Here is a 24,672-nt window from a genome sequence, read left to right as displayed (position 1 = left end):
ACTGGTCTGGATTCGAGAGCTGCAAGCCTCTAGGGGGGTAGTCCCGAGGGCAAGCCCAGAGTATGTGGGATAGAGTGGCATGTTGGCCACACATTTGACAGGAAGGGGAGTAGACCCCAGGGTATATGCGGGCATATATCGCGGGGTTGGGGAAGGTGTTCGTTTAGAGTTGCCTTCACGCAACGTCTTGGTGTTTGGTGAGAGAACTATGTGCGGGGGGATATAGAAGTCTACCTAAGCGGTAGTGCATGGTTATGTCATGAAATGTGACCATACGATCTCTCGCCGTCCGCAGGACGGGCGACACCACAACCCGGTCGACGAATCCTCGGGCATAATTGTGGGCCGCCTCGTTGCCTGGATGCGACGAGTGCGCAGGGACCCAGATCAATTGGATCGGGCGGAGTTGAAGTTTGGTGGAGTGGAGGAGAGAGAGGGTGACAGGGGAGACCCGGCCTTTGGCGAAACCACGAATCGCCGATTTAGAGTCGCTGAAGATGGTTTCTGCAGAGGTGGAGACCATCGCCAAGGCTATGGCCGCCTCCTCGGCCTCTTCAGGCGATCTGACGGGAATGGAGCACGCAACTAGCGGCCGTCCACAGTAGTTTACAACCGCGAGCGAAAAAGCTTCGCGGTCGGGGTATTCGGCGGCGTCGACATAGACTGCTGTCTGATCTGTTCAATATTTTTTGTGCAGAGACTTAGCCCTGTGCTTGCGGCGAGCGACATGATACTCTGGGTGCATATTTTTAGGAAGAGGGGTAACGATAAGGTTACTGTGGATATGGTGTGGAAGCTGGACCCTGTCGGGTGCGGTTGTTTCGAAGCGTATTCCAAGCTTGTCGAGTATGTGACGTCCCGTGGAGGTGTGAGTGAGACGCTCGTACTGAGAAGTGAGATGAGCTTCCGAGAGCTCCGTCACAGTGTTGTAGACCCCTAATGCCAGTAGTTTATACGTGGGGGTCCGGTGGGGGAGATGAAGAGCCGCCTTGTAAGCCTGTCGAATAAGGCAGTCAACGCGCTCCTGTTCCTGGCAGCTAAGGTAGAGGTAAGGGAGGGTATATGTGAGGCGACTGATAACAAACGCCTGAACAAGACGTCGGAGGTCAGCCTCTCGCATGCCTCTATGTTTATTAGCGATGCGACGAATTAGACGAATGGTCTGCGATACAGAGACTGTAAGTTTAGCTAGAGTGTCGGTGTTTTTCCGATTGCTCTGGATGAGGAGCCCCAATACCCTAATGGTGGATACTTCGCTTATGGGCTGACCAATGGCAGTAATGCAGATGGGAGGATGGCCGTGGAGGCCGGGTTGACCTCGGATGAGCAGCAGCTCGGATTTCTGAGGGGAGCACGAGAGGTCGGCTGCGGCTACATGGCGCTCAATGACATCGACCGCTTGTTGAAGTGCGGATTCGACCTCAGCATCGTTGCCTGTTGAAACCCAGAGGGTAATGTCGTCTGCGTATAAGGTATGGGATAGCCGGGGGATAGCGTCTAATTTAGAAGGTAGCGTGAGCAAGGCGACATTGAAAAGAAATGGGGAGAGAACGGATCCCTGGGGGGTGCCATTGCTACCGAGGTTTATAGGGTCTGAGAGGAGAGAGCCAAAGCTAAGTTCAGCTGTACGACCAGTGAGAAAAGTACGTATATACTCGTAGGTACGGTGACCAGGATTTAATAGGGAGAGGTTAGTTAGAATAGCTCGGTGCGAGACGCTGTCAAATGCTTTAGTTAAATCAAGCCCTAGAATAGCCTTTGTGCCCGCTGTGGTAGAGGGGCACAGTATCTCTCGTGAGAGCTGGATCATAATGTCTTGCGTAGAGAGATTTGAGCGGAAGCCAATCATGGTGCGAGGTAGGAGATGGTTATCTTCAATGTAATTATTGAGACGGTTGAGAATGACGTGCTCCATCAGTTTCCCAGCACAGGAAGTGAGGGAGATGGGGCGGAGATTTTCGAGAGCTAGTTGTTTGCCTGGCTTCGGTATGAAAGTCACGCGTGCATGTTTCCATGCTGTGGGGATTTTACCCTCTCTCCAGCAATCATTCATAAAGGCAGTGAGGGCCTCAATGGACGGGTCATCTAAATTACGGAGAGTTTTGTTGGAAATGCCGTCCGGTCCCGGGGCAGAGTTAGGACGGAGCTGAGTGAGAGCGAATCTTACCTCAGCTTCCGAAATCTCCTGATGGAGGGCAGGGTTGGCACCGCCCATGTAGGGGGGGAGAGGGTCCGGGGAAGTAGTAGAGAGCTGTTGGAAGATTAGCACTAGATGCCCACGGCAAAACCACAAACGAGGCAGTGCAGGGTGATATGGGCTCGGCATCGTTCGAAGCACGGAAAGTTCAGAGTAAAATACTATATGAAGAACGCCGGAGGAAATTGTACGATAACAGGTGGGCAGCTAGGGTATTTGAATTCTTATACAGAAAGAGGTTTGACTCACAGTGGCGGAAAATAAGTAGGAAACTAACAAGTAAGTATGCCGGACACGAGGACGGAGAAAGAAAGAGCATTCAACAATAGGTTTAAAAACACGGAAGTTAGAAATTTGAATAATTCAATGGAAAAGAAGCATAGTGTAAAGCTATATCGATACTGGAAAAGGCAGATCAGGAAGGAATCGTTCTATGATAACGCAAGAGGCAGTGCCCTACTCTTTGAAGCTCGGTCAGGGTGTCTTAGAACGCGCAGCTACAAAAAAAAAATCAACGAAGATGACACATGTGCAGTTTGTAGTAGATTTGGGGAAACAATTGAACACCTCATACTCAAATGTGATGGTATCCATCCTGATGTCGATGCAGGCACAGTCACTCTTTCTGAGGCCCTAGGGTTTAAAGATAACAATGGTCATGCAAATAAATCTGCGGTGGAAGTTAGCAAAAAGCGATTGGAGGATTGGTGGGTGAAAAACAGAGATGTGACATAAGGTTAGAAGTGAAGGAAACCGTAGTGAAAGAAGGTGGCGAATCTTAATGAGAATTAACAACACAATAGAACAAAAATAATGTAAGAAAAGCTGCACATGGTGGCAATTGCCACTACCCCGTTTCAAAGGGGGCGCTCCCATCCATCCATCCATCCATCCATCCATCCATCCATCCATCCATCCATCCATCCATCCATCCATCCATCCATCCATCCATCCATCCATCCCTCCATCCCTCCCTCCATCCCTCCATCCATCCATCCATCCATCCATCCATCCATCCATCCATCCATCCATCCATCCATCCATCCATCCATCCATCCATCCATCCATCCATCCCTCCATCCATCCCTCCATCCATCCCTCCATCCATCCCTCCATCCATCCATCCATCCATCCATCCATCCATCCATCCATCCATCCATCCATCCATCCATCCATCCATCCATCCATCCATCCATCCATCCCTCCATCCATCCCTCCATCCATCCCTCCATCCATCCATCCATCCATCCATCCATCCATCCATCCATCCATCCATCCATCCATCCCTCCATCCCTCCATCCCTCCATCCCTCCATCCATCCATCCATCCATCCATCCATCCATCCATCCCTCCATCCCTCCATCCATCCATCCATCCATCCATCCATCCATCCATCCATCCATCCATCCATCCATCCATCCATCCATCCATCCATCCATCCATCCATCCATCCATCCATCCATCCGCTAGTCAACACCGCGATTCGCGTGAGCAGCGTATGTTAGAGCACGAGTGACGTCACGCACAGCACAGGACGGACGGACGGACGGACGGACGGATGGATGGTTTGGTTTGATTTATGGGGTTTAACGTCCCAAAGCGACTAAGGCTATGAGAGACGCCGTAGCGGAGCCCTCCACTACGGCGTCTCTCATAGCCTTAGTCGCTTTGGGACGTTAAACCCCATAAACCAAACCAAACCAAACCATCCATCCGTCCGTCCGTCCGTCCATCCGTCCATCCGTCCGTCCTGTGCTGTGCGTGACGTCACTTGTGATCTAACATACGCCGGCTCACGCGAATCGCGGTGACTAGCGTAGTGAAGCTTTTCGCTTCAATAAATAAAAGACAAACAGTGCGCCAGGAAATTCTCATATCTCGGGGACACCCGAACCGCCCCGTAAGGGAAGGAAAATGAGAAGAACTTTGGTTTTAAGGAAAGGACACGAAGCCTGTCTCTCTCAATCTCGGTGGATACCCGAACCGCGCCGTAAGGGCCTTAAGGAAAATGAAATGAAATGAAAATTGGTCCTAAGGAAAGGAAATGCCTGTCTCTCATATCTTGGTGTACACCCGAAAGGAATGTACACCACAGTACATGTCTCTAAAGCAACCTTCTAAGACAGCACCGTATTCACTACACGCGCGTCTCCTCCTCCGCCTTCGTACAGGCAGTGTGTGGACGGCCGAACACCTCCACCTTTATCGTGGTGCTCCCAGTGCATTGTGCGCCAACCGCGACAGCCATGACGTCAAACCAAGCACAACTGCACCTTTTCGCTTGTATACCTAGGCTTAACAAGAGCTAAGCCAATGCTTAATTTTTATGCGAAGCATACTACTTTAGCTACCACTTCAGCCCTTGACCGTGGTTATGCGCCTCCAAATCACGTGATACATGACATCACACCACGTGACACGATGACGTCACGACAGTGGAGAAACGGGGGCCCGCCTCGCGCCGTCGCTGTGGTTGTGCGCCTCCAAATCACGTGATACATGACGTCACACCACGTGACACGATGACGTCACGACAGTGGAGAAACGGGGGCCCACCTCGCGCCGTCGCTGTGGTTGTGCGCCTCCAAATTACGCGACACGATGATGCTTCGCATTCTCCAGGCTTAACCAAGTTAAGCCTCAGCCATTTTTTTTAGGAAAGGTAATCACGCAGTAACAGTCTCGCTTATCTTGGTGGATACCCGAGGCGCGCATGATACCATTTTTTTTAAGCAACCACCATTATATGCGTCGCCGGTCCCTCCCTTTATAGGTCGCCGGTTCAAATCCCTGCCAGAAGTTAGGCTCAAACTAGTAACTTTATGCTGCACGGAACGCTGACCCGTATGACGCAATCCGGAACATTCTGCGGAAAACGGTTGGCATGATACTATTGGTCTTACGGAGCCCCCAGTTATTTCCGACACGCGGTGCCGACTGCTACTACTACGCCGACAGCTTTTCGATCGAACGAGCTGTATACGCTGTCGCGTACAATAAGCAACCCGCCTCTGAAGGCGTTCTGTCCGTATTTAATCAAAGGAAACAATGCAAACGCAACCACCATCTGCGTTCCAGCGGCTAACCTGAATACATGCGTCGCCATATGACGCGACGTGTGTGTGTCCTAGTCTCTCGCGTCGCAAGTTCTACCGTTACTTACGGTACAAGTGAAACAAACTGTCTCGCTGATTACGGACGTCATCGCAACGGTCGCTGGACGTGCCGGCAGCGGCGGAAAGTGCAATATACATAACACGCGGACCCACCGGCTGATCGCACCGGTGGGCGCCCACGGTCTCCTCGTCGCTGGCGCTGGGTGCCGAGGCACGGGGCGCCGAGCTAGGGCCCGGCGGCGCACCCCCACCAACAAGACAAGCAGAAGAAAGCGATCGCTCCCGGCGGTGCCGAAAGGAAGAGCGCGCAGTAAGCACACACCGGCGGGCCGGCCCGCGGCGGCGTTTATTTTTAACCAGTTACGTCGGCGGAGCCCGGCTATTCTGGAACGGAGGTCCTCCGGGATCTGCCGCGCGCGCGGTCTCTCCGCCATGTCACCGTGCTTGCGACCGGCCGTGCAAATTTGAATCCCGCTGCAGTGCGAGCACGCCGCTTCCTCGCCGCTGCCTCCCGTGCCGCTGCCGCTGCACCCGCTGCCCCTGGAGCATACCACCACGCCCCAGCACCATCGGCGGACGCATCTGCGCCACCGTTCACGCCCGCGCTGTGTTGCATGCGGTCGCTGCGTCTGCGGCAGCGTCTGGTTCTGCTGCACGCCTTTCCGGACCGCACCGCGGCGTCCGAGAGGACCATAGCGCTGCAACGCTGCCCCTGCAACGCTGCAGAGTCGGCGACGTCGCCTTCTGCGAGCGGTGCCGTGGGACGACGTGGGATATGTGTCCGTGCCTTGTTTGAGGCAAGAGCACCTCGTCGACTGTCGTGACCTGCGACGAGTTGTACTACGCGGTGGGATTCCGTGCTCGTAGCGGCTTGGGTGCACCCGTGGTTGAGTGCGGTGTCCACGGGGCCGAGCTCCTCCTCTTTCGCCTCTGATATGCCGAAGACCCGGCGACTGCGGCGTCCAGGATTGGCCGGCAGTGCTGTTTCGCTGCGACGTTCGGCGTCCCAGTGCATGCATGGGAGCGACTAGCCAGGAAGACGCTTTCGACAAAGGTGAGCAGCGGCGTTTCTGCGGTGGTCTTTGCAGTTCGATTTGCAGACCGTGCCGTCCGGTAATGGACGTTCGCGGTGCGCCTATCTCGCCGGGTTTTTTTGTTTGTATCATTTTAATTCTGGGATTGCTTCCGTATCAGCTTAGGTGGCTGCTACGCGTCTTAGAACGGGCAGACGCGTGCCTGGCAGCTTGAAGCGCAGAATCTTGTTACTGTGTTGGCGATACACAATTAATTACGCAGTAAACACGAGGTGCCCTCGTGCATGCAGTCTTCGAGTTTATCGGGAAATGCTTGATCCTGGTTTCTGGAGCGCCCAAACTTTGTTGAACCGTGTAGAATGTATTGTGCAGCGCGCAGACAACTATTCAACATTCAGGTTATAAATGGTTACGTTTCTTCGTAAACTTTTCCTCGAACTTCCGCTGCTGCCAATCGCGAACGGCAAGTAATGAACACGCTGGTGTTTTGTACCATCGCAGACGAGTGGAACGCGAATGATATAGCCTTATCGCAAGCGTTCACGTTAAAATACCTGTACTTGTAGCACCATTTACTGTCTTCCTGTTATTGTACTACACCTGCATCGCGGTTAGCGTGCTTCACTTACGCACGAGTTCCCTTGTCACAACCTGCAGTGCCGTTTGATAGTGCGAGTATTGGAATTATTCGCGTACTGTCGTCATTCCTGTGGTTTCCACAGTAACTGCCATGGCATTCGACGAATAATAAAAAATAATAGGTTATAATTCGAGCCTTTCTTTCTGCTGACTTTTGGCTAGGTGTCACTTGGGAACCCCAACGTGCTGTTGACTTTGCCATTGTATAGGCTCCCACGGAAATGTGCGCGGTTTTTATTGCTACAGGCACGTCGGGCGATCGAAATAGCATGGGTCATGTTTTTTTAGGTACCTCTCGCTCCCGACTCCTCGCCTACTTATTCCCCTCTTGAACCGGCAACGGGTGCTTGAATGCGTTGTTCTTATAGCATCGCGCGGGGGCTGGCTGTTAAACAATGTCAGCGTCAACACAAACGCCTGGAGGCGAGTCGGTAACGCAGCGAGTTAGGTCGCCGAACTCGAGGCCGCGCGCTGTTTCGCGTTCATTTCTCACAAGTAGATTGGATGTGTATGAAGCTGCGGGTGAAGAAAATCTTGAGTCGTTTTCATTTAATTCCGGAACATGCGCTTGATGCTGGTGAGTATGATGAAAAATTGTACTACCAACACCACTAGTCAGGTGCTGCGGAAAAGGAGTTCGTCTGCCATTTTAAAGCGAAAGCCTTTAATGCCTCATACTGTCCTTAGCAGACGCTGTCGGCAGCCGTGTGGACAGACGCGTCGGCAGATTTGTCCGCCTTTCGGCGTCACTGCTTAAAAAGAAACTGCGCCGAGGGTGGGAATCGAACCAGGGCGTTTGGCATTTGAAGCGGCGATGCTACCACTCCGCCACGAAGGCTCAAGGTTCGATCAGTAATAAAGGCGCATGTAGTGAATGCATGGGTCTCATAAATAAAATGAAAGGAATACAGTGAAGGAAAGGAAAAGTAAAAATAAAAATAAGAAAATAAACAAAAAATAAGAAGAAATGAAAATAAACACAGAAACAATAAAAATAAAGAAAATAGCAAAAAAATATGAAAAATAATAAATAAATAAAAACAAACAGTGCGCCAGGAAACGCTTTTCCCTTGCAGCACTTTAGAGAGCCAAAGTACCCCCTGAATTTTTTTTTTGTAAGCGAGATAACATGAAACGTTACTGACGACTACAGACTTTTAGTTTGTGTATCAGCCTTAAATTTGTCAAGCTCTTTCGATGTGAAAAGTTTGGTCTAGTTTATGGGAGTTTAACGCCCCAAAGGGACTCAGGCTATGAGAGACTAAGTAATAAAGTGCTCCGGAATAATTTCGACCACATGGGGTTCTTTAACCTTCACTGACATCGCACAGCACACGGGGGCCTTTGCGTTTCGCCTACATCGAAACGCGGCCACTGGCTTAGGTGCCCTGAAAGGAGTTGGCCAATCTCAACGCATAGAGCGTGATCGGTGCTGTACAGGCCCGGATCACGGAATACAAAGAACAGGAGAGTCCACGCTACTCTCTTACATTTCCTTGGATTCCCTGTGGACCTTCCCCAGCGGGGTCCGGAGCTCCTGTCCACTTCGGAGCAAAGGGAGACCCTACTGCTCTCGGCGGACACAACCAGAGAGAAGGTCACCACTGACCATGCCCATGTTCCCATGACCATGAACTCCGTGAACTCATTAAAGTATAAAACAGAGGGGTCAATCGGGGACCCAGGGACCTACGTGTCCCATATCCCTTGGTCGTTAAAGTTACTTCTCTCGCCCTCGACTTTCCAGATAACAGCACGTGACTATAATGCTTCGTCGGGGTGGCGCTTCGTGGCGCACCCGGCAGAAGGCGCCGCGACTTAATCGGCGGTATGCTTCCGCCTGCCGGGCGTCTTTTGCAATAGTGCCGAGCCGTAGACTTAATCGTGACAGTTAGGATTATGGGGGAAAACGTTCACAAGAGCGCGTTAGCGATAGACGGGGAAGGGAGAGCGAGATCACAAGGAAATAGAATGGAATGAAAAAAAAAACTTTATTGCTGATAAATTTAAAGTATTCTTGTCCCTTACGGGTCACTGGGCGCCATGGTCGATCCTTGGTCCAGTATGCCGCTCTTGACTGCTGCCATCGTGGATCGGCGTACAAGAAATCGTTGCGCTTCCTCGTACTCGCTGGCCATCAAGTGCTCCCACTGCATCACACTCGGGTGGTTTATTCTTGGCTTTAAGTCTGCCTTAGGGCAGGTCCATGTGACATGCTCTAGTATAGGTTTACCCTGACACCACGGACATTCGTCTGCATATTTTGTAGGGAAAATCTTGTGTAGTTTGTGCAGGTGCGGGTAGGTACCGGTTTGTAGTCTGCGCCAGTCTACCGTCTCCTCTTTGGTAAGCCTTTTGTGTGGGGCTGGGTAGCGTTTCCGCTGACCCCTGTAATGACCTAGTGTATCTTAGTACGTGTGGTCACGAGCAAATGCTCAGCGCATGACGTCATCGGGGCGTTATCGGCGGGTGGTGGTGGTGGTGGTGGTGTGACACTAATATTAACAGCCGTTATGTTAGGCGTTCAATAGGACCTGAGCCAAGGTGACGAGGGTGCGTTGCAGTTTCAGATCCAGGGAGGCAAACCAGATGGGCCACGGTGGGGGTGGGGGGAAAGGATAGCTTGGGGACCGGAAGGCTACGGGCACTGTGTAAGGCAGTGTTCTATGTCTGTATATGTGTGTGGACAGTTTGGGCACTGAGGTGTGGAAGTGTGCCGGTAGAGATAAAGTTTGGCTGGTGTACGTAGAAGATTAAACTGTATTCGGCGAAGAATGCGATCGGCGGGGGTCGAATGCATTGTGGCGCGCTCGAGTCGGCGGCCCTGTCTGTGCCAGTCCGCGTCTGTTCTTTCACGCTTTCTCCTCATATCTTTCAACTCGCCTCTATCTGCACGTGGCAGCGGTTGTGGCTCAGCACGAGCCTGTAGGCAGGCCCATGCAATATCCTTTTCATCCTTCCTTGAGTCGCAACAACAATGTTGCCTGGACACCCTACACTGAAGGAACGCGTCTTCGAAGCTGGCTGTACGGGAGCCTGCGCTGCTCAGGTGGCACTGCAGTTATTCCACTATTCGACTAAAAACTGCTGCCGTCAGTCGCTTGGGCTGCTACAAATGCGAGGACGCATTCTGAACGATTAGAAGCCCGCGTTTGGTTGATAGCACTATTTGCCTCGCTTCTGTAGACATAACCCAGATAACTGACACGCACCACGCGTGGCTTCGACAGAGCGCAGAAGCTCACGCCAATAAGCTCAGGAAGGTGGCGTGGAATAGCACCACGAGTGCACCAAAAACTGCTTGCTCCTCTCGCTATGCTGTGTGTTACGGCGCTGCAATCGACACGGCAAACATCAGCGCAGGTTGGTGTCCGGCATCGCGTGCAGAGCTCAATATATGCTACGCCACTATCGTCTCTGATCTTCGCTCTCTCCCTATTCCTGTCTTCCCCTTGTTCTCTCCCCCAGGGTGGAGTATTGAGCTAGAAGTCATATTATTCCTGCCATCATCCCACCCTTCTATGGTTGTACCGAAATTATTGATAAAGTTGGCACAACTTCTTTATTATCTGACATGAATCGTTCAAATTAGCCTGGGAAGAAGCTTCAGTCATCGCAAGAGAGAAGAATTGGCTGTCACGTCGGTATCTAGAATCCCTAATAATTCAATCAACAGAAAAAACCCTTAACCACAACGCAGGCAATCTCCCGCCTACGTATGCGAGATGCCTGGGGCGATTACTGCAGTGCACTTAAGCGATGTGCTTTGGGCTTTTCGCCCAGTGATCAAGGCTTCCGTATGGAAGCCGAAACGTCTTCGTCGTCATATTAAACAACAACCTTTTGGTCGGCGTTCCTTCTATTGACTTCATGAAGCTTCAAATTCTATGTGTTTGTTGTGCGACTCTTCTTCTGTAGTAACCATTCATTTCTTTTTCAAGTAACTAATGAATTTCTTGCACGTAACTAATGGGTCTTTTTCACTGCATGTGGCTAGCAGATTATAAGCAGAAGCCACGGGCCGCCAGGGAGTTTATGACGAACGAAGGATCCAGGCTGCACAACCATAGAAGGCTGTTGAATGTTAATTTACGGAGGTGACCCCATTGACAACAGCAGTCTGCTGAGATGTATTAAGGAATTCAACAAGGAATACCAGCATTGCTGCGACCACCCCAGCTGCGACCACTGACACAAATCGTCAGCGAGTAGACGGATTGACACTAGCCCAGATGCACCGCTACTGATCGAGATTACATTGAGTAGTGCCTCTTTTAGTGAAGAGGCGCTCTTCAAGCATGTAGAAATTTAACGGCGTATATCAGTTCATAAAAACGTTATACAAACTTTTGCATTACTTTCGCTACAATCCTCGTACATATTAAAGATTTGTCTCTCTCGGGCCTTAAGCCCCGAGCCAGTAGAGTCGTGTGCAATATGGGACGGAACAAAGTTGGAACATTCATTTATGGAATACTTAATAGTTCTAGGAGGCAAGCATTGCTATTTTTGTTTTATAACTAGTTTTCCTGTTCGTTTAAGATATCCAAATGTTATTCTCAAATAACTGAAGAAATAACCAAGAAATTCGCATTTTTTCCCAAAATGTACGTTCCCTCTCAGAATTATTTCGACTATATTTTAGGCAAAAACTGTTGCCCAAGCTTCTCAGTTAACCGTCAGAGACTTGAATTTTCTTGACTGGAAGGTAAAAGCAGGGGCTCTGCACAGCACACGGGCGCCTTTCGCGTTTCGATGGAGGCGAAGCGCAAAAAGCGCCCGTGTGCTGTGCGATGTCGGTGCACGTTAAAGATCCCCAGGTGGTCGAAATTAATCCGGAGACCTCCACTACGGCACCTCTTTCTCTCTCTTTTTCACTCCCACCTTCCTCCCTTCCCTTACGGCGCGGTTCGGGTGTCCACCGAGATGTGAGACAATTACTGCGCCATTCCCTTCCCTAAAAAAAATAAATTTTTAGAATAAACGCGGAACCGCTCATCGCGGAGCCCCGCCAAATCTCGTCGATCGTCAGAAATGCAATCACGGTAAAACCATTACCGTAAAACATGCACCCCCGTCCATCACGAAGGAAGATGCAAGGCCAGAGCACAAGCCCTAGCCAAGAACCTCGAGAGATGACGGGACGCAGTCTACGTAGACGCGCCCGCTTACCCAACAACCAAGAAAGCGAACGCGATAGCCGCGGTGACCGAGGAAGGCCAACGCGTAACAAACACGTCTGTACGCACAAACTCTTCACAAGTAGCCAAGGAATTGTGTCGTTGTGGTGAAAACATTTATTTGGAAGCTACAGGAGGTATGTTTGGATCAACCCGTAAGGGACCGACCCTTACAAGCACTAGATGGAGGTCCCTATTTTGGGACCCCAGTTGCTGTGGCCGCCGCCGCGGTTCGCCTGACTGAGGCTTGTTGGGCTTGTAAGTCGTGGCAGCCGAGCACGGTTGCCTCCCAGAACTCCCGGGTTGGGTTTGGGGATGGGGGGAATAGCGGGATTGGAGGGGCAGGCCCACACCATGTGATAGGTGTCGAAGACATCAGTCTACATTGCGGGCAGCTGCCGCTAAAGGAGGGGTCAAAATGTTTTAGTGCTGCCGGGCACAGCAATGTATTGCTAAGAAGGCGGAGAAGGAGCCGCTCATCTGCCTTCTTCAGGCCTTTACATGGGCGAGGGTAAAAGCGATGACTATCTTGATAGTAGGTTGAAACATCTTTGAAGTGATAGACCGGATTAAAATCGGGTTCCTGATCAGGTGCGGAGAAGAAAATAGCCCGGTGAGAGAGTGCGCGGGCGGCTGTGTCCGCCGCCTCGTTTCTTGCCAACCCCTGATGGGCAGGGGCCCATATATGGTAACAGTGTGCGGGTTACGTATCCCGTATGCAATTTTGGTAGATTCGACAGGCTAGGAAGTGAGTGCAGCCTTGTTCGACTTTCCGACAGGCCCCTGCATTTTGGGTTATGTATTCTGTATTATGTATTTTGAATCGGAATGTGAGGCCGTGAGAGCAATTGCGACCTCTTCTGCGTGTGTTGCACTGCGGGCTCTGAAGGCGAGGCCGTTAACTGTGTAGCTGTTGTGAACTACCGCGACTGTGTACCATACCCCGTGGTGAGGGCTCGAGGTGTCCGCGTAGTATGCACCTGTTTTGGTGCCATAATGTCGGGCTAGGGCTTCCGCTCGTGCCAGGCGCCGACCATCATGATCCATTATGATCTTCTTGCGAAATTTTGGCTTTAAGAGGTCGGACATGGAGGGCGCGTCTCCATAATTCTGTGATTTGAAACCTGTCTTCCATGGGTGTGGCCTGTTGGATATGGAGTCGAGCAAGTAGGCGGCGGTCCGACTCCGTTTACGACAAGCGCGTGTACTGGTTTGTAAGGTGCGCCTCCCGGAGCTCCCGAAAAGTATTCACCACCCCAAGGGCCGTAAGCCGGCTGTTTGAAGTAGTGATGGGGAGGTCAAGGGCACGCTTAATAATTTTGCGAAGGATTACCTCAAGGGCATCCTACTCTTGTTTCCGTAGGTGGAGATAAGGAGTCGAATAGAGAATTCGACTGGTTACGAAGGCGTTTGCCAGCTGCAAGGTATCTTTACTTCGTAGTCCCTCACGTTTGTTGGAAACCCGTCGGACCATGGGGCCCATCTGGTCCCCCACCTTACGGAGTTTGGCCAATGTAGAGAGGAAGTGGCAATTGTCTTGGCGCTGACAAAGCGCGAGCGGAAATGATTGTCAGAGATTCAAAAGCAGCCATTGGAAATTTTGCCTAGGGCGGAATATCTCCCTATCCTCCTTGGGAATTCTCAAGAACTGCTCGAAAGGCAGCAAGGACGGAATTGGTCTTGGTACTGGCTCCCTTGTCAAACCCGGAGAATGAGGCAGCCCGCGATAAAGCTCGAGGATCTATCGGCCGAGCTGAGGAGGCTAACTCGGACGCCGGAATGACATAAGACGGCCTTAATAACTATCGCGAGATCACTCAGCATTACAAGCTAAAAAGGCTAATCTTCCCACCTCCGCATAAAAACCTAACCAAGAAGCAGGAGGTACTGTGGAGACGACTCCAAACAAACTCACCCGAACCTCGCTTTCCTAAACCATGTGCACCCAGATAGATTGAAACCGGAGTACAGCAAATGCGGCGGCAAAGCCACTATAGATCACATACTTTGGTACTGTCCGACAGCTCCCCCACATCCTTTGATGGCACGTGCCAGTTCTGTGGGGAGGTGGCTGACACCTTCTGCATGTTTTGGGCGTGTCGATCAAACCCATCTATCCCCCCCAACCCCACCAGAGAGGACTGGGAGGCGGCCCTGCTCGGCTGTCAGGACCTAAAGACCCAAAAGGCCTTGGTTCACCGGACGCGGGCGGCGTTGCTTGCCAATGGGGCCCCGGTATAGGGGCTCCACCTAGTATTGTTAGGGGAAAGGGCCAATAGGGCCTGCCCCAATCACCTCTCTGTCAAAATTTAGCACACGATAAGTGTTTTTCACCGCCACCATCCACCAGTATCGCTTCAGAGGCTCGCGCACTCGGGCCCGTGGGAGACCTTACTGCTCAGCTCCGACCTGGAAACACAAATACAGGTGACAAGTGACAAGAGCCCAAGAAGTCACCGCCAGTCCTGACTGACGGCCACCTAACAAAGTCAACTAATCCACTTGTTCCACAACAAATGTTTTCCAATCCAAAAATCAACTTCCAGAAAATGAAAATTGAGTTTGAGGCAAGAATAAGGTAAGGTACCCATTCTTTCCCTCAAAACTAGTTTTAATTCGCATTTCCTCTTTCACTGCCACCTTCCTTCCTTCCCTCACTGCGCGGTTGAGGTGTCCACTAAGAGGTGAGAAAGGTACGGTGCCATTTCCTTCCCTCAAGGAAACCAGCACCACTAATTTTCTATGAAGAAACTAGCCTACTCGCACTTCTGAATCATAGCAGGCTGAAGGAGACCCCTTTTCCCCCCGTGTAGAACATTGCAGGCTTAGCCTTTCCGCCTTTTGTGTTGAAAAGTTCCTCCCTCTCTCGAAAGGCAGACTTTCCTTTCTTCTTCTTGAAAGCGGAGTGTTTCCGATATAGAGTCGTTCAAACGACGCGGTGCCGAGTTTTCGAGTTTGAGAAATTTACCGCTCGCGATCCCCGCGAAAGCAGCCGTAAAGAACGGCGTGCAACGCGACGTCGACAAGCTCCCATCACCGAGGCGAGCATCCGTTTCGAATAGAGACAGCTAAGAAGCTCGAGCACTTGTTCCTATAGTGAGTAATACCGGGAACCGCGTTGGCGCTCTCCGCGGGTTCTGTTGCGAAACGCACCCGTTCAGTGGGACCGCTGCGACGTTGCCGCTGTGCGGCTGCTATACGGACGCCCGCCTAACCAGCCGAGTCGTATATCAACGTGTGACGCTGTCGCGCCACCAGGAGCCGGGTTCTACACAGTTGCAGTCTTGGCTCAGATCATTCCACTTTTGACCTCGCATAACTGCGAGCGTAGTCAGCGGTTTCCCCCGGTAGGAGGGGGCAGAACGGATCCACAGGGAACCACAGAAAAATAGCCGATAGTGAGAAGAAAATAAATACGCGACTCGCTTCAAAGTGTCGCGTCGAAGTCGTCCGGCCTGAAAGGCGACCGCGGCGACTCCTTGCCGATGCCACGGTGGGTGAACCATTGCGAGATGTATGGTTCGAGCAGCGGCGGTACGTCTCTCTTCTCCTTCTGGCTACAGCGGCCCGAGTCGCGCCCCCGCTGACTGAGCGAAGCCGTCGCCCGAGGGGAGCGGGGAGAGACAGGCGCGACAAATGGCCAAGAGTGAACGGGCGCGAAGCGAAAGCGGTGTGGTGGCAGCCCGTCTGCCATCGCGCCACCGACGACGCGGACCTCCGCCCCCCCCCCCCCCCCCCTCTCCCTTCTCGAACCCGTCGTTTTCTCCTTCTTCCAGCCCCCTTTTGAACCCCGTCCCTCTTACTCTTTAGTAGGGTCACGTGACTGACCGTTAGCGCCCACGCGCCAGCAGGTACTTTTTTTTTTTTTTTCACGTGTTGTCTGTATGGGTATCGGCGTGCGTGGTTGTGGTTGAGCTCCCTTTTTTTTTTCTTAGCACACGCGAACGGGGCGTAGAACCTAGAGTCACTGGAATAACTTTTCCACTGACTCTAGGAGGATCGAGTGTGCACCGCGACCTCGTGCAATCGTGGTGTATGAGTTTGTTCCAGGAAGCGCGCGCCGCTCGACTTCAGTGCGCCTCGCGAGCCTGCTGGCTGCGCAGCTCAAGATGCGTTCGTCTACTGGCTTTCCAGAAAGGAATGTTTGCTTGTTTAAGTTCTGCGATTTGGTTCTGGGAGCAAGGTTAGCCGGCCACAGAGACCTGCAAATCTTATCTCCTTATCCCAGCACCGGTACACTATAATGTCTAGACTTGCCTCTTGCTGCATGGCGCCAACCGACCCTGGCAGAGTGAATAACAGCAGCGCCGCAAGCGGCACCCACAAGCAGCACAGTGCACTTGAGCTTTTTTCGCACTGGATTCACTGAAGTAGAATAGCTGGACCGAAGGCCGTTATAATCTCGACCGGTTGCATTTTGCGCTTCTTTTGCATGTGTCAATCTGTTCGGCATTGTATCTATTTCCGCTCTAGTAGTACGCTTCAAAGATCACCTCCTGAACGTCCCGAACTGCTCAAGAGTGCACTGTGTTCCTGGGACAGCTGGCAAGTATTAGGATCGGGTGAGCGTGGTCGGGCCGGAGAAGGGACGAGGATGGCGGGAGACGGGGATTACGAAGATTAAACAAGGAAGGAGAGAACTTTATACAGGAATATTTACATTATTTACAAAAAGGGTAACTGAGAGTGGCTCTCAGTGTAAGGGAGAACTTCTTCAACGGGAGTGCACTGGAATCCTCAAAACAACACCCGTTAAATAGCGCACGGATTCCCCAGATCCCTGTATGGGGAATAGTTCGAAGAATGACGTCCAATCAGACGGACAGTTGTGGATACTGTTGATACCACCCACGGCAAGGGCGGTGCTGGCTGTCCCGCTCCCTCGCAGCTCGGTCGATGGGAAAGGGTAGAATCTGGAAATGAACCTCCCGCAGTCTACGCGCAGGTGAACGACCTTCCTCGTGCACATGTTTGACGCTTCCCTGCCGGATGTCCAAAACACAAGACGTCGAGGACACCGCCGTCTTTCAATTAGCACATCACCACTCTGTCCGTCGACCCGAGGTTCGACTCGGCCACCTGACGCCGCCACGTCGCCACCACGTCGCCGCTGTTTCTGCCGCTGCTGCCGTCTTTGCCAACCCCCGCCGCATCTTCGGCCTTCGCCGGTCAGGGTCCGCTGCCTTAATCCACTTAGGCAGGAGGGGAGCGCGAGCTGCTTTAATCCACCCAGGCAGGAGGGGGGGCATCCCAAACACAACAGGAGCCTGCCCGCGCGTGCGTTATTCCTACCTCTTCTTGGGACCCCACGTGGCCAGGGCTGGTCCGGATGGACCAAGGCCGGGTTTTATAGTTGCCTTGAACATTTCGGGCCACATGTTTGTTCTCGCGCAACGCTTCTCACCGCCTCGACTCCCGTTGCTTGAAAGGCGGCTGCGTTTACTTGACCACGAGTACGCAGGCTTGGTCGGGTTATGGAAATGCACGGTTATTGTCTCGCTCGGGATGGGCACCAAAACCGCGCCGTGGTGGAGAGCGCAAATGGGGCGAAAAGGTTGAAAAGAGTGGCCACGATTTTTCAGAAAACTGAGGTTTTAGTCTATTCGTAAGGGACTAGTAGCCCCACTGGAGAAGAGTTCTTATTTTTTTTTCCACTAGCCTCTTCCTCTCACTCTTCGTTTCCTTAATTCCGCCTCCCAGTCTGATATTGCAATACCGCAGCATATCGGTTTCAAGACCAAGGACAGAACGCTCGGCTTATAGACTCGGCGGAAACGTTGGACCCGGCAGCGTATTCGCCAACTGCAGCCTGTACAGCGCAAGGCTTGAAACCACGGTTAATTGATCACGGTGACTGAAGATTGTCACTACGCCTTACCTAAAAGGGATAATAAATCCTCTTAAACGGCGTTATATGCCATTAAGCATCACGATTTGCGACCTAAAAGGGAAATAATTGAAAAAAAATGAAATTAAAAAAAACAATAAAACTACAGTACAGAGAGCGGAGTCGAACGGCCGACCTTCCATACGCAAAACGAGCCTCTAATCCACTGCGCCATAGCAGCGATGTAAAGCTGTCGTTCTGAATGAATATTTATAACCAGCCTTAATGTGGCTGCTACCTGCCGGTGGGCGGCGCTGTCATCGCTGGCTGTACCGGCTGCATTTGGCGAACACGCGATCCGGCATTCTACGCTTCTTCTCCTGCGGTGCATTTTGTGCTTCATGAGCACAGATAGAGTTCCTGTATATGTTTCCTTCGGGCTAGCAACCTACACAGAAGGTCATCGTAAGCAAAACCAACAACCTGCCCACTATTCCCTGTTCCAGTGACACAGACTCCGTATATGCCAGGACGCTTTTCAACCAGGGTGGAAATGGTAACAATGTGTGCGCGCGCCAGTTGGTTGTCGGTAACAACGAGTGACGTTGAAGTGCATTATTTTACGAAGCAACGCAAAAGAAAGGGGGAAGGCAGATTCGGTGCGTTTCGGCGTTCATGAGTGTGCCGCGCTCGTGTCAGATTCGTACCCTCGCTGTATGGCACAAGGCATACTCTCAAGCTGGAATTCAGCTGTCGAGAAATAATCCTACTCTGCCACTCAGTCTCTCTGTGTGTGGAAAACCTCAGGCGAACGTCTCGAAAGCTGGTTGGCTGGCTGGCTTACATCAGTGTTGGAGGGCTTTTTGAAGGGTCAGCTGGTTCATGTTTGAAGTCAACGTGCCATCAGTGTCGCCGTGACTAGCTAAAGTGTGCCTGAGCGCCTATGGGCTTTAGGAATAGCATTAGCTGTCGCTGAGTGGGACCTGACGCTATGGAGCTTGGCACGAGCAGCACAAGGAGCGTGGGGAAGTTGAGAGGCTCGTCGTCGTGTGTGTATCTATCTGTCAAGGCGGTCCTGAAGGTGTGCTAGTGCATGACGCCATTCGCGTTGTCCGAGGGCCTAAATTATTCGTCCCAAGGCCCACGTTCCCACATGTCTGAGAGAGAGAAAGAGAAAGGAAATTTAATGCGAGGAAAAGGAGGAGAGGTCGGCCGGTGGTCACCTTGCCCTGGCCTGCTACTCCATACTGGGGAAAGGGAAAGTGTTAATGAAGCTTAATTAATGATGGCATAATATAATGAGTTTCATGGGGGATGTGCCCACACACGCGCAATGGCTGACACTCTCATCGTGGTGAGTAGACGCACATGAAATCAGTCATGTCTTGAACACACGCGCCGGCATATGTTTTTAACACATACTGGAGGAGGGGCTGCATGAAAACACAAATGTAAACCGTGTAAACTGTGTAAACCATGTAGGTCGTGCACAGGCGGTCACAGACGGTCACAGATGGGTATCCAGGCCTGTTCCACATAAAAAAAAAAAAAAAAACTTGAGCACGGCACGATCGACTGACCCGAGGTGACGTTGTTGAGTCACTAAAACTCGAGTGGTAGAGTTACGCCGAGGCAGCAGTGTTGTAACACGGCGAAACCGTTTCGAGCATTACTGAGATAACAGTGAAAATACTTGACCAAAAGCTATATCGTTGAATTTCGTAGTCACCCGTTTCGCTTCTCTTGGCTGTGTATAGACCATTCGCCGCTAGGACGATTTATTTGGATGCAAAGAGAGTGTAAATTTTTTTATGCAGTAGAGTGAAAATTGTGGTGAGCATCCGCGTAAGCAGGTCGGCGAGCGGGCCTAGTTCGCAGTTTAACGCGTACGGGCCGCCTCGAATTGGCTTGCCGCAGGAAATTTTGCACATAATGCCGTCAGCATTAGTGCGATGTCAGTGCACGTTGAAGAACCCCAGATGGACGAAATTTTCGGAGCCCTTCACTACGACGTCCCTCATAGCCTGAGTTGCTTTGGGACGTGAAACCCCAATAAACCATAAACCAACCGAAGCACAGACATGCGCGGTATTATGTGGTGTAGAAGTGAACTGCGACTGTGCTTGCCTTAAGTAAATCAGCCTCCACGCTCACACACAACCCAGCGCCAGTTGTTGCAAGAGGGCAAAGTAATTCCCGTTCGTAGTTATCTGCTTCTTTTGTCGTCGTTGCCATCCTCAAGGGAAACATGGCACCGTAGTATAATGGCCAAACTCGGGCAGCGATGTCCTAACGCTGAGAAATATTTGGCAGTAATGTAGTTGAAAGCAGCGGGTTGACAGTAAATAGCGAATTGCTTTTGACTTAAAATAACGGAGCTTCACGCACAGGAGATGAAAATATTTGAAAAGGGATGAAGCGTGCGGGTGAGCTTTTTGCCTACGTATGCGTGATGTATGCCAAGTCATGTAAGTTTCTACGGTTCACGTTTGCACAAGATACGTGACCGTTCCTCTTTCTTTCTTTTTGGGTCGAAATCTTGCTAATCACTATCATCATCAGCTTGACTACGCCCACTGCAGGGCAAAGGCCTCTCCCATGTCTCTCCAATTAACCCTGTCCTCTGCCAGCTGCGCCCACCGTGTTCCCGCAAACTTCTTAATCTCATCCCCCCACCTAACTTTCTGCCACCCCCTGCCACGCTTGCCTTCACATGGAATCCACTACATTATCTTGCGGTTATCTTGCCTTCGCGTTACATGCCCTGTCCAAACCCATTTCTTCCTCTTGACCACGACTGCAACACGTGGCTAGATAATGTCAGTTCTGGTTGTTGTTGTTCACGAAAACTGTGTAAAACACGGTGAACTTTGCTTTGCGATACCTCATTTCAGTTCCTGTGAAGTAAGTAAATTACCGTGCCCGTAAAAGTAAACATTGAGAGGCGGTTAACGTTTCTTGCGCAGCAGATTATCTCGGCGGAGACGTGCTCGCTGGCACGTACACGGCGTGCCTCCCGTACGCCTTATAAAAAAAAAAAATCGAGCCCCACTTTTCGAGCGACGCGATCTTGCCGACGCAGGGCACAAACGCGGCGCCGTGGCCGTGTTTCCCTTCGCGCCCCGTCCTGTCTTCGCTCATGCCCCTCGCTTGCTCATCGTCGGCGCCCGCCGCAGTCGCGTTCATCAGCCGACCGACGAGGTCTTTGTCTCGAGACAACCGGGGGGGGCGGCAGCGCCGCCACTTTCGGGGGAACACCCCTGTCTCTCTTTCTTCCCTCTCCTTTCTCTTCCTCCCTCTCTCTAAGCGTTTTGTTTCGCCCCTCGAAATACGTCGGCCAACCTGCGCTTTTCGAGCGTTTTCATTAAACAGTCTGTTTCCGAAAGCGAACAAGCAAAATATTGCCTCAACAGCAGCAGCAGCGAGGCGCGGCCGACGCGAACAAGGCGAGCGCGAGCCGCGGCCGCGTTTATTTTGTTGGCGCGCTCCGCTGACGTCATAGCGTAGACCCCGGGGGCTGCCCGACGGGGTTGCCACGAGCGCGGCGGCAGCGGCGATGACCGACTGCCAGGAGCAGCAGCCCGCGTGGTTCGAACCACGGGGTGCGCGGCGACGTCATGGCAGCGGCCTCCTCTGCTATACGCTTGAGTAGAGCCGCCGCAATAAGTGAAACTGGAGCGCTTTTCCGATGTCCCCCCCTCTCCTCAAAAGGGACGAGTGCGTCAGCTGTTGCGCGCAACGCCCATGAAAGTTGTATAGTGCGGTTCTGGTGCAACCGACCCATGGGAGGGGGAAAAAAAATCAAAAGGCACCCCTTCGAGGATTACGACTGTGTTGCAAGGCGTCTTGCGTTGCAAGAGCGCAGCTCTTAGGGTGTCCGTTCTTGCGTTCCGCGTCGTCGTCGGCGTTGTCGGTGTAACCGCTTGTCCAAGTAGCAGAGCGGAACGCCACCTGGAAGATGGCTGCCACTGGAAGATCCTGGAGGGAAGCTGGCAGAGTAACAAGACACCTGCCCCTACGCGCCGGTGTAGTCGACGTAATCGGCGTAGCGCGCAACCTGGCAGGTCACAGGTCACCCTGTCACCTGACAGGTGACACATGGCAGGTGGTAGTAGCCACCTGTCAGTGGTGACAGGTGGCGTATGTAGAGCTGTGCTCGAACTTACCATTACCGACTAACGTAATCGTTTGTCAACTTTTAGAATTTCCCTGGAAATGGGTGCGTGGCATGAAGACGCGGCGGCTTTCACGTTGGGACCTAGCAAGATTTAATTTCAGTGCGAACTGTGAAGCTGGAGAAGGCTAGTAATGTTATCCAAACGCCCGCCGCGGTGGTTTAGGGGTTACGGAACTCGGCTGCTGGCCCGAAAGACGCGGGTTCGATCCCGGCCGCGGCGGTAAAATTTTGATGGAGGCAAAATTCTAGATGCCCGTGTACTGTGCACCTTAAAGAACCTCAGGCGGTCGAATCTTCCGGAGCCCTTCACAACAGCGTCCGTCATAGCCTGAGTCGCTTCGGGACGTTAAACCACCTTAAAACCATAAACCTTAGCTGACAGATATGCGCGTAATTGTTTGAGGCAATCCGTACTAGAACTCGTTTCGCAGCCGTCTAAACCTGGTGCGACCACCGGAATGGCTGCGGAAGTCGCGGCGCCTTGAACTGTCATTACTAATTAATTAACCGGCTACGAATGAGATAACATATGGAATGACTGCAGTTACTGCAACAGGAATTAAAATCTCGCAATTGGAATAAACTTAGAGGGGTGGTGCCAAGATATGAGGAAAGGCACGACACGTGGGCGGACAATGCCGACTACCGTTCGCGACTCTTGAAGAAAGGGATGAACGCAGATGAAGGCGAAAGGGAGATTGAAAGAAGACAGCAGAGGTGAGGCTGTGGAGGCAGAGGTGGGCATGTGCAATGCCTGCGCTCCATCGCACCTGCTCTTGTAACTATGTGACACCTTGCAGTTGGCTCGCAAGACCGTGAGAACAGCACACTCGCCAAAGCCACTCCTCGCGCACGTGCAATGTAGTGCAGGGCACCTACCGCGGTGGTGGGGCAGCGGTTAAGGCGCTAGGCTGTTAAAGACGAGGTCGCGCGATAAAATGCCCGCTGCTGCGCACTCATTTCGATGGAGGCAAAGGGAATCCGTGTGCTGTGCGAAGCCAGTGCACATTAACGAACCCCGGATGGTAGAAATTACACCGGAGCTCTTTAAAACGGCTTCTTTTTCTCTCCCCTCTTTTCGCCTCCTTCTACTGCGCGCCCCAATGGCGTGGTTCAGGTGTCCATTGTTAGAGCTCAATGTCAGGGATGTCTCGGGGGGTCTCAGACACCCGCAGCAGTACTGACAAGGGATGTGACATCCCCTGTGCTAGAATGAATCCGAAGGGGGCAACCATTATTGTTTTTACTGCCAGTGGTGGTCGGAACGGATCTTCTCTGCCATTTCGAAAATTTCGCCGTGATTTTTAGTAAGAATCACTATCACGTTTCCTAAAACCCTGGATGGGGAATAAAAGCCGGCAGCACTGCACAACGGGTGGTAGGAAAGAGAAAACCCGTGCCCTCACACCACGAGTCAGAACAGAGCTGGCCGCTCAGCTCCAGCAATAAAAACGAGCACAATAGCAGATCGTGGGGATCACGTCTTTCGGGTCTGTGTAATAAATTGGGCAAACAATCAACTTTAAGATCGAAAACGATTTCCACCGTTATATAAAACTATGTGGAAAACAGGCCGCCAGCCACTTCCTCTCTCTCTTCTTATTTATTTCCGTTTTCACCTCAGTTCGAATCACTGAAGACCCCCTTCGATGGAGCCAGAATTTAAGTACTGTCCACAGTAAACCGCGGGGGAAGTTGAAGCAGTTGCGAGAGAGACATCTGCGAATATGTTTCACCTTGAACTTTCAAACGTTGCGATAGTGCGCTCCTAGCTTCCAGTACTCTCAACGCCATTAGCTTTCGGCACATTTCTGACTTCCAAGCGTGGATAGAACCAGTCGCTAATGTAGTACGGTTGTACGCAATCTCATGAGCAACATGCCTTGTTTATAACTAAAAACTGCGGTGCCCAAGATACCTTTTATTAAAACAAGCAATGTTTATATATGTTCGTGCCACCAGCCCTCTGACAGTCTCCTGTATGGTCATAAGGAATTCTGACCAGCGCAGAATCACCTGGAACAAATGACTTCATTGTAACAATAGCAGCAGTTGGCAGTGCTTTCGTATCCTGACATGCTTCCGAGCAATCAGCATTATCAGACAACCGAAAAAGCGTATCATTTCAAGTGCCGGAATAGACTGTCGCGAAGCGCCATGTAAAAGGGAGGCTGTGGCAAGTTCTGGACTGAGCAGTATGCACCGCTCTTCCTGGCTCTAAGTAAGTTCATGCTGTCGACGCCAGAATGAGACCGCGAGTGCTCGTCGATTAAGAGTTCGCTATCTCATTTTTCAAAGGATTGATTGTAAAACATTTTATTCGCCGGAAAGAGCTTGGTAAGAGGCCGCGTTAAGTGGTCGAGAGTACGCAGCCCTCGACGACTTTGTCAGCCCACTCCACCGCCAAAACTTGCGTCCTGGGGTTAGAGCTAGCCAGCACGGTCTCCCACCGCTCGAGAGAAGGAGCAGTAACTAGATCACCCGGAGGTGGCTCTATTTTG

The 24,672-nt window shown here is 51.8% G+C and overlaps 1 protein-coding gene across 7 annotated transcripts in view; it reads left to right on the top strand.

The window, feature by feature from the left end:
* RhoGAP102A (Rho GTPase activating protein at 102A) overlaps positions 1-24,672 on the top strand; it is a 107,824-nt gene that overhangs the window by 53,208 nt on the left and 29,944 nt on the right. For 2 of the 7 annotated variants that reach the window (XM_089563444.1, XM_089563430.1), the window contains exon 1: positions 5,383-6,368. The exons of 2 other annotated variants lie outside the window; for them this stretch is intronic. In XM_089563444.1, coding sequence (XP_089419570.1) covers positions 6,332-6,368 — 37 coding nt within the window. In that variant the 5' untranslated portion in view covers positions 5,383-6,331. Of the gene's footprint in view, positions 1-5,374; positions 6,369-24,672 lie in introns of those variants that run through there. 3 more of the 7 variants (XM_089563452.1, XM_089563435.1, XM_089563456.1) reach the window with 2 other exon arrangements.

The sequence above is a fragment of the Amblyomma mixtum genome, chromosome 1 (genome assembly GCF_055824585.1).
Source record: "Amblyomma mixtum isolate Tamu chromosome 1, ASM5582458v1, whole genome shotgun sequence".
Lineage (NCBI taxonomy): Eukaryota > Metazoa > Arthropoda > Arachnida > Ixodida > Ixodidae > Amblyomma > Amblyomma mixtum.
Note: the sequence above shows the minus strand (reverse complement) of the source record. Positions and strands in the feature narration are given on the sequence as shown.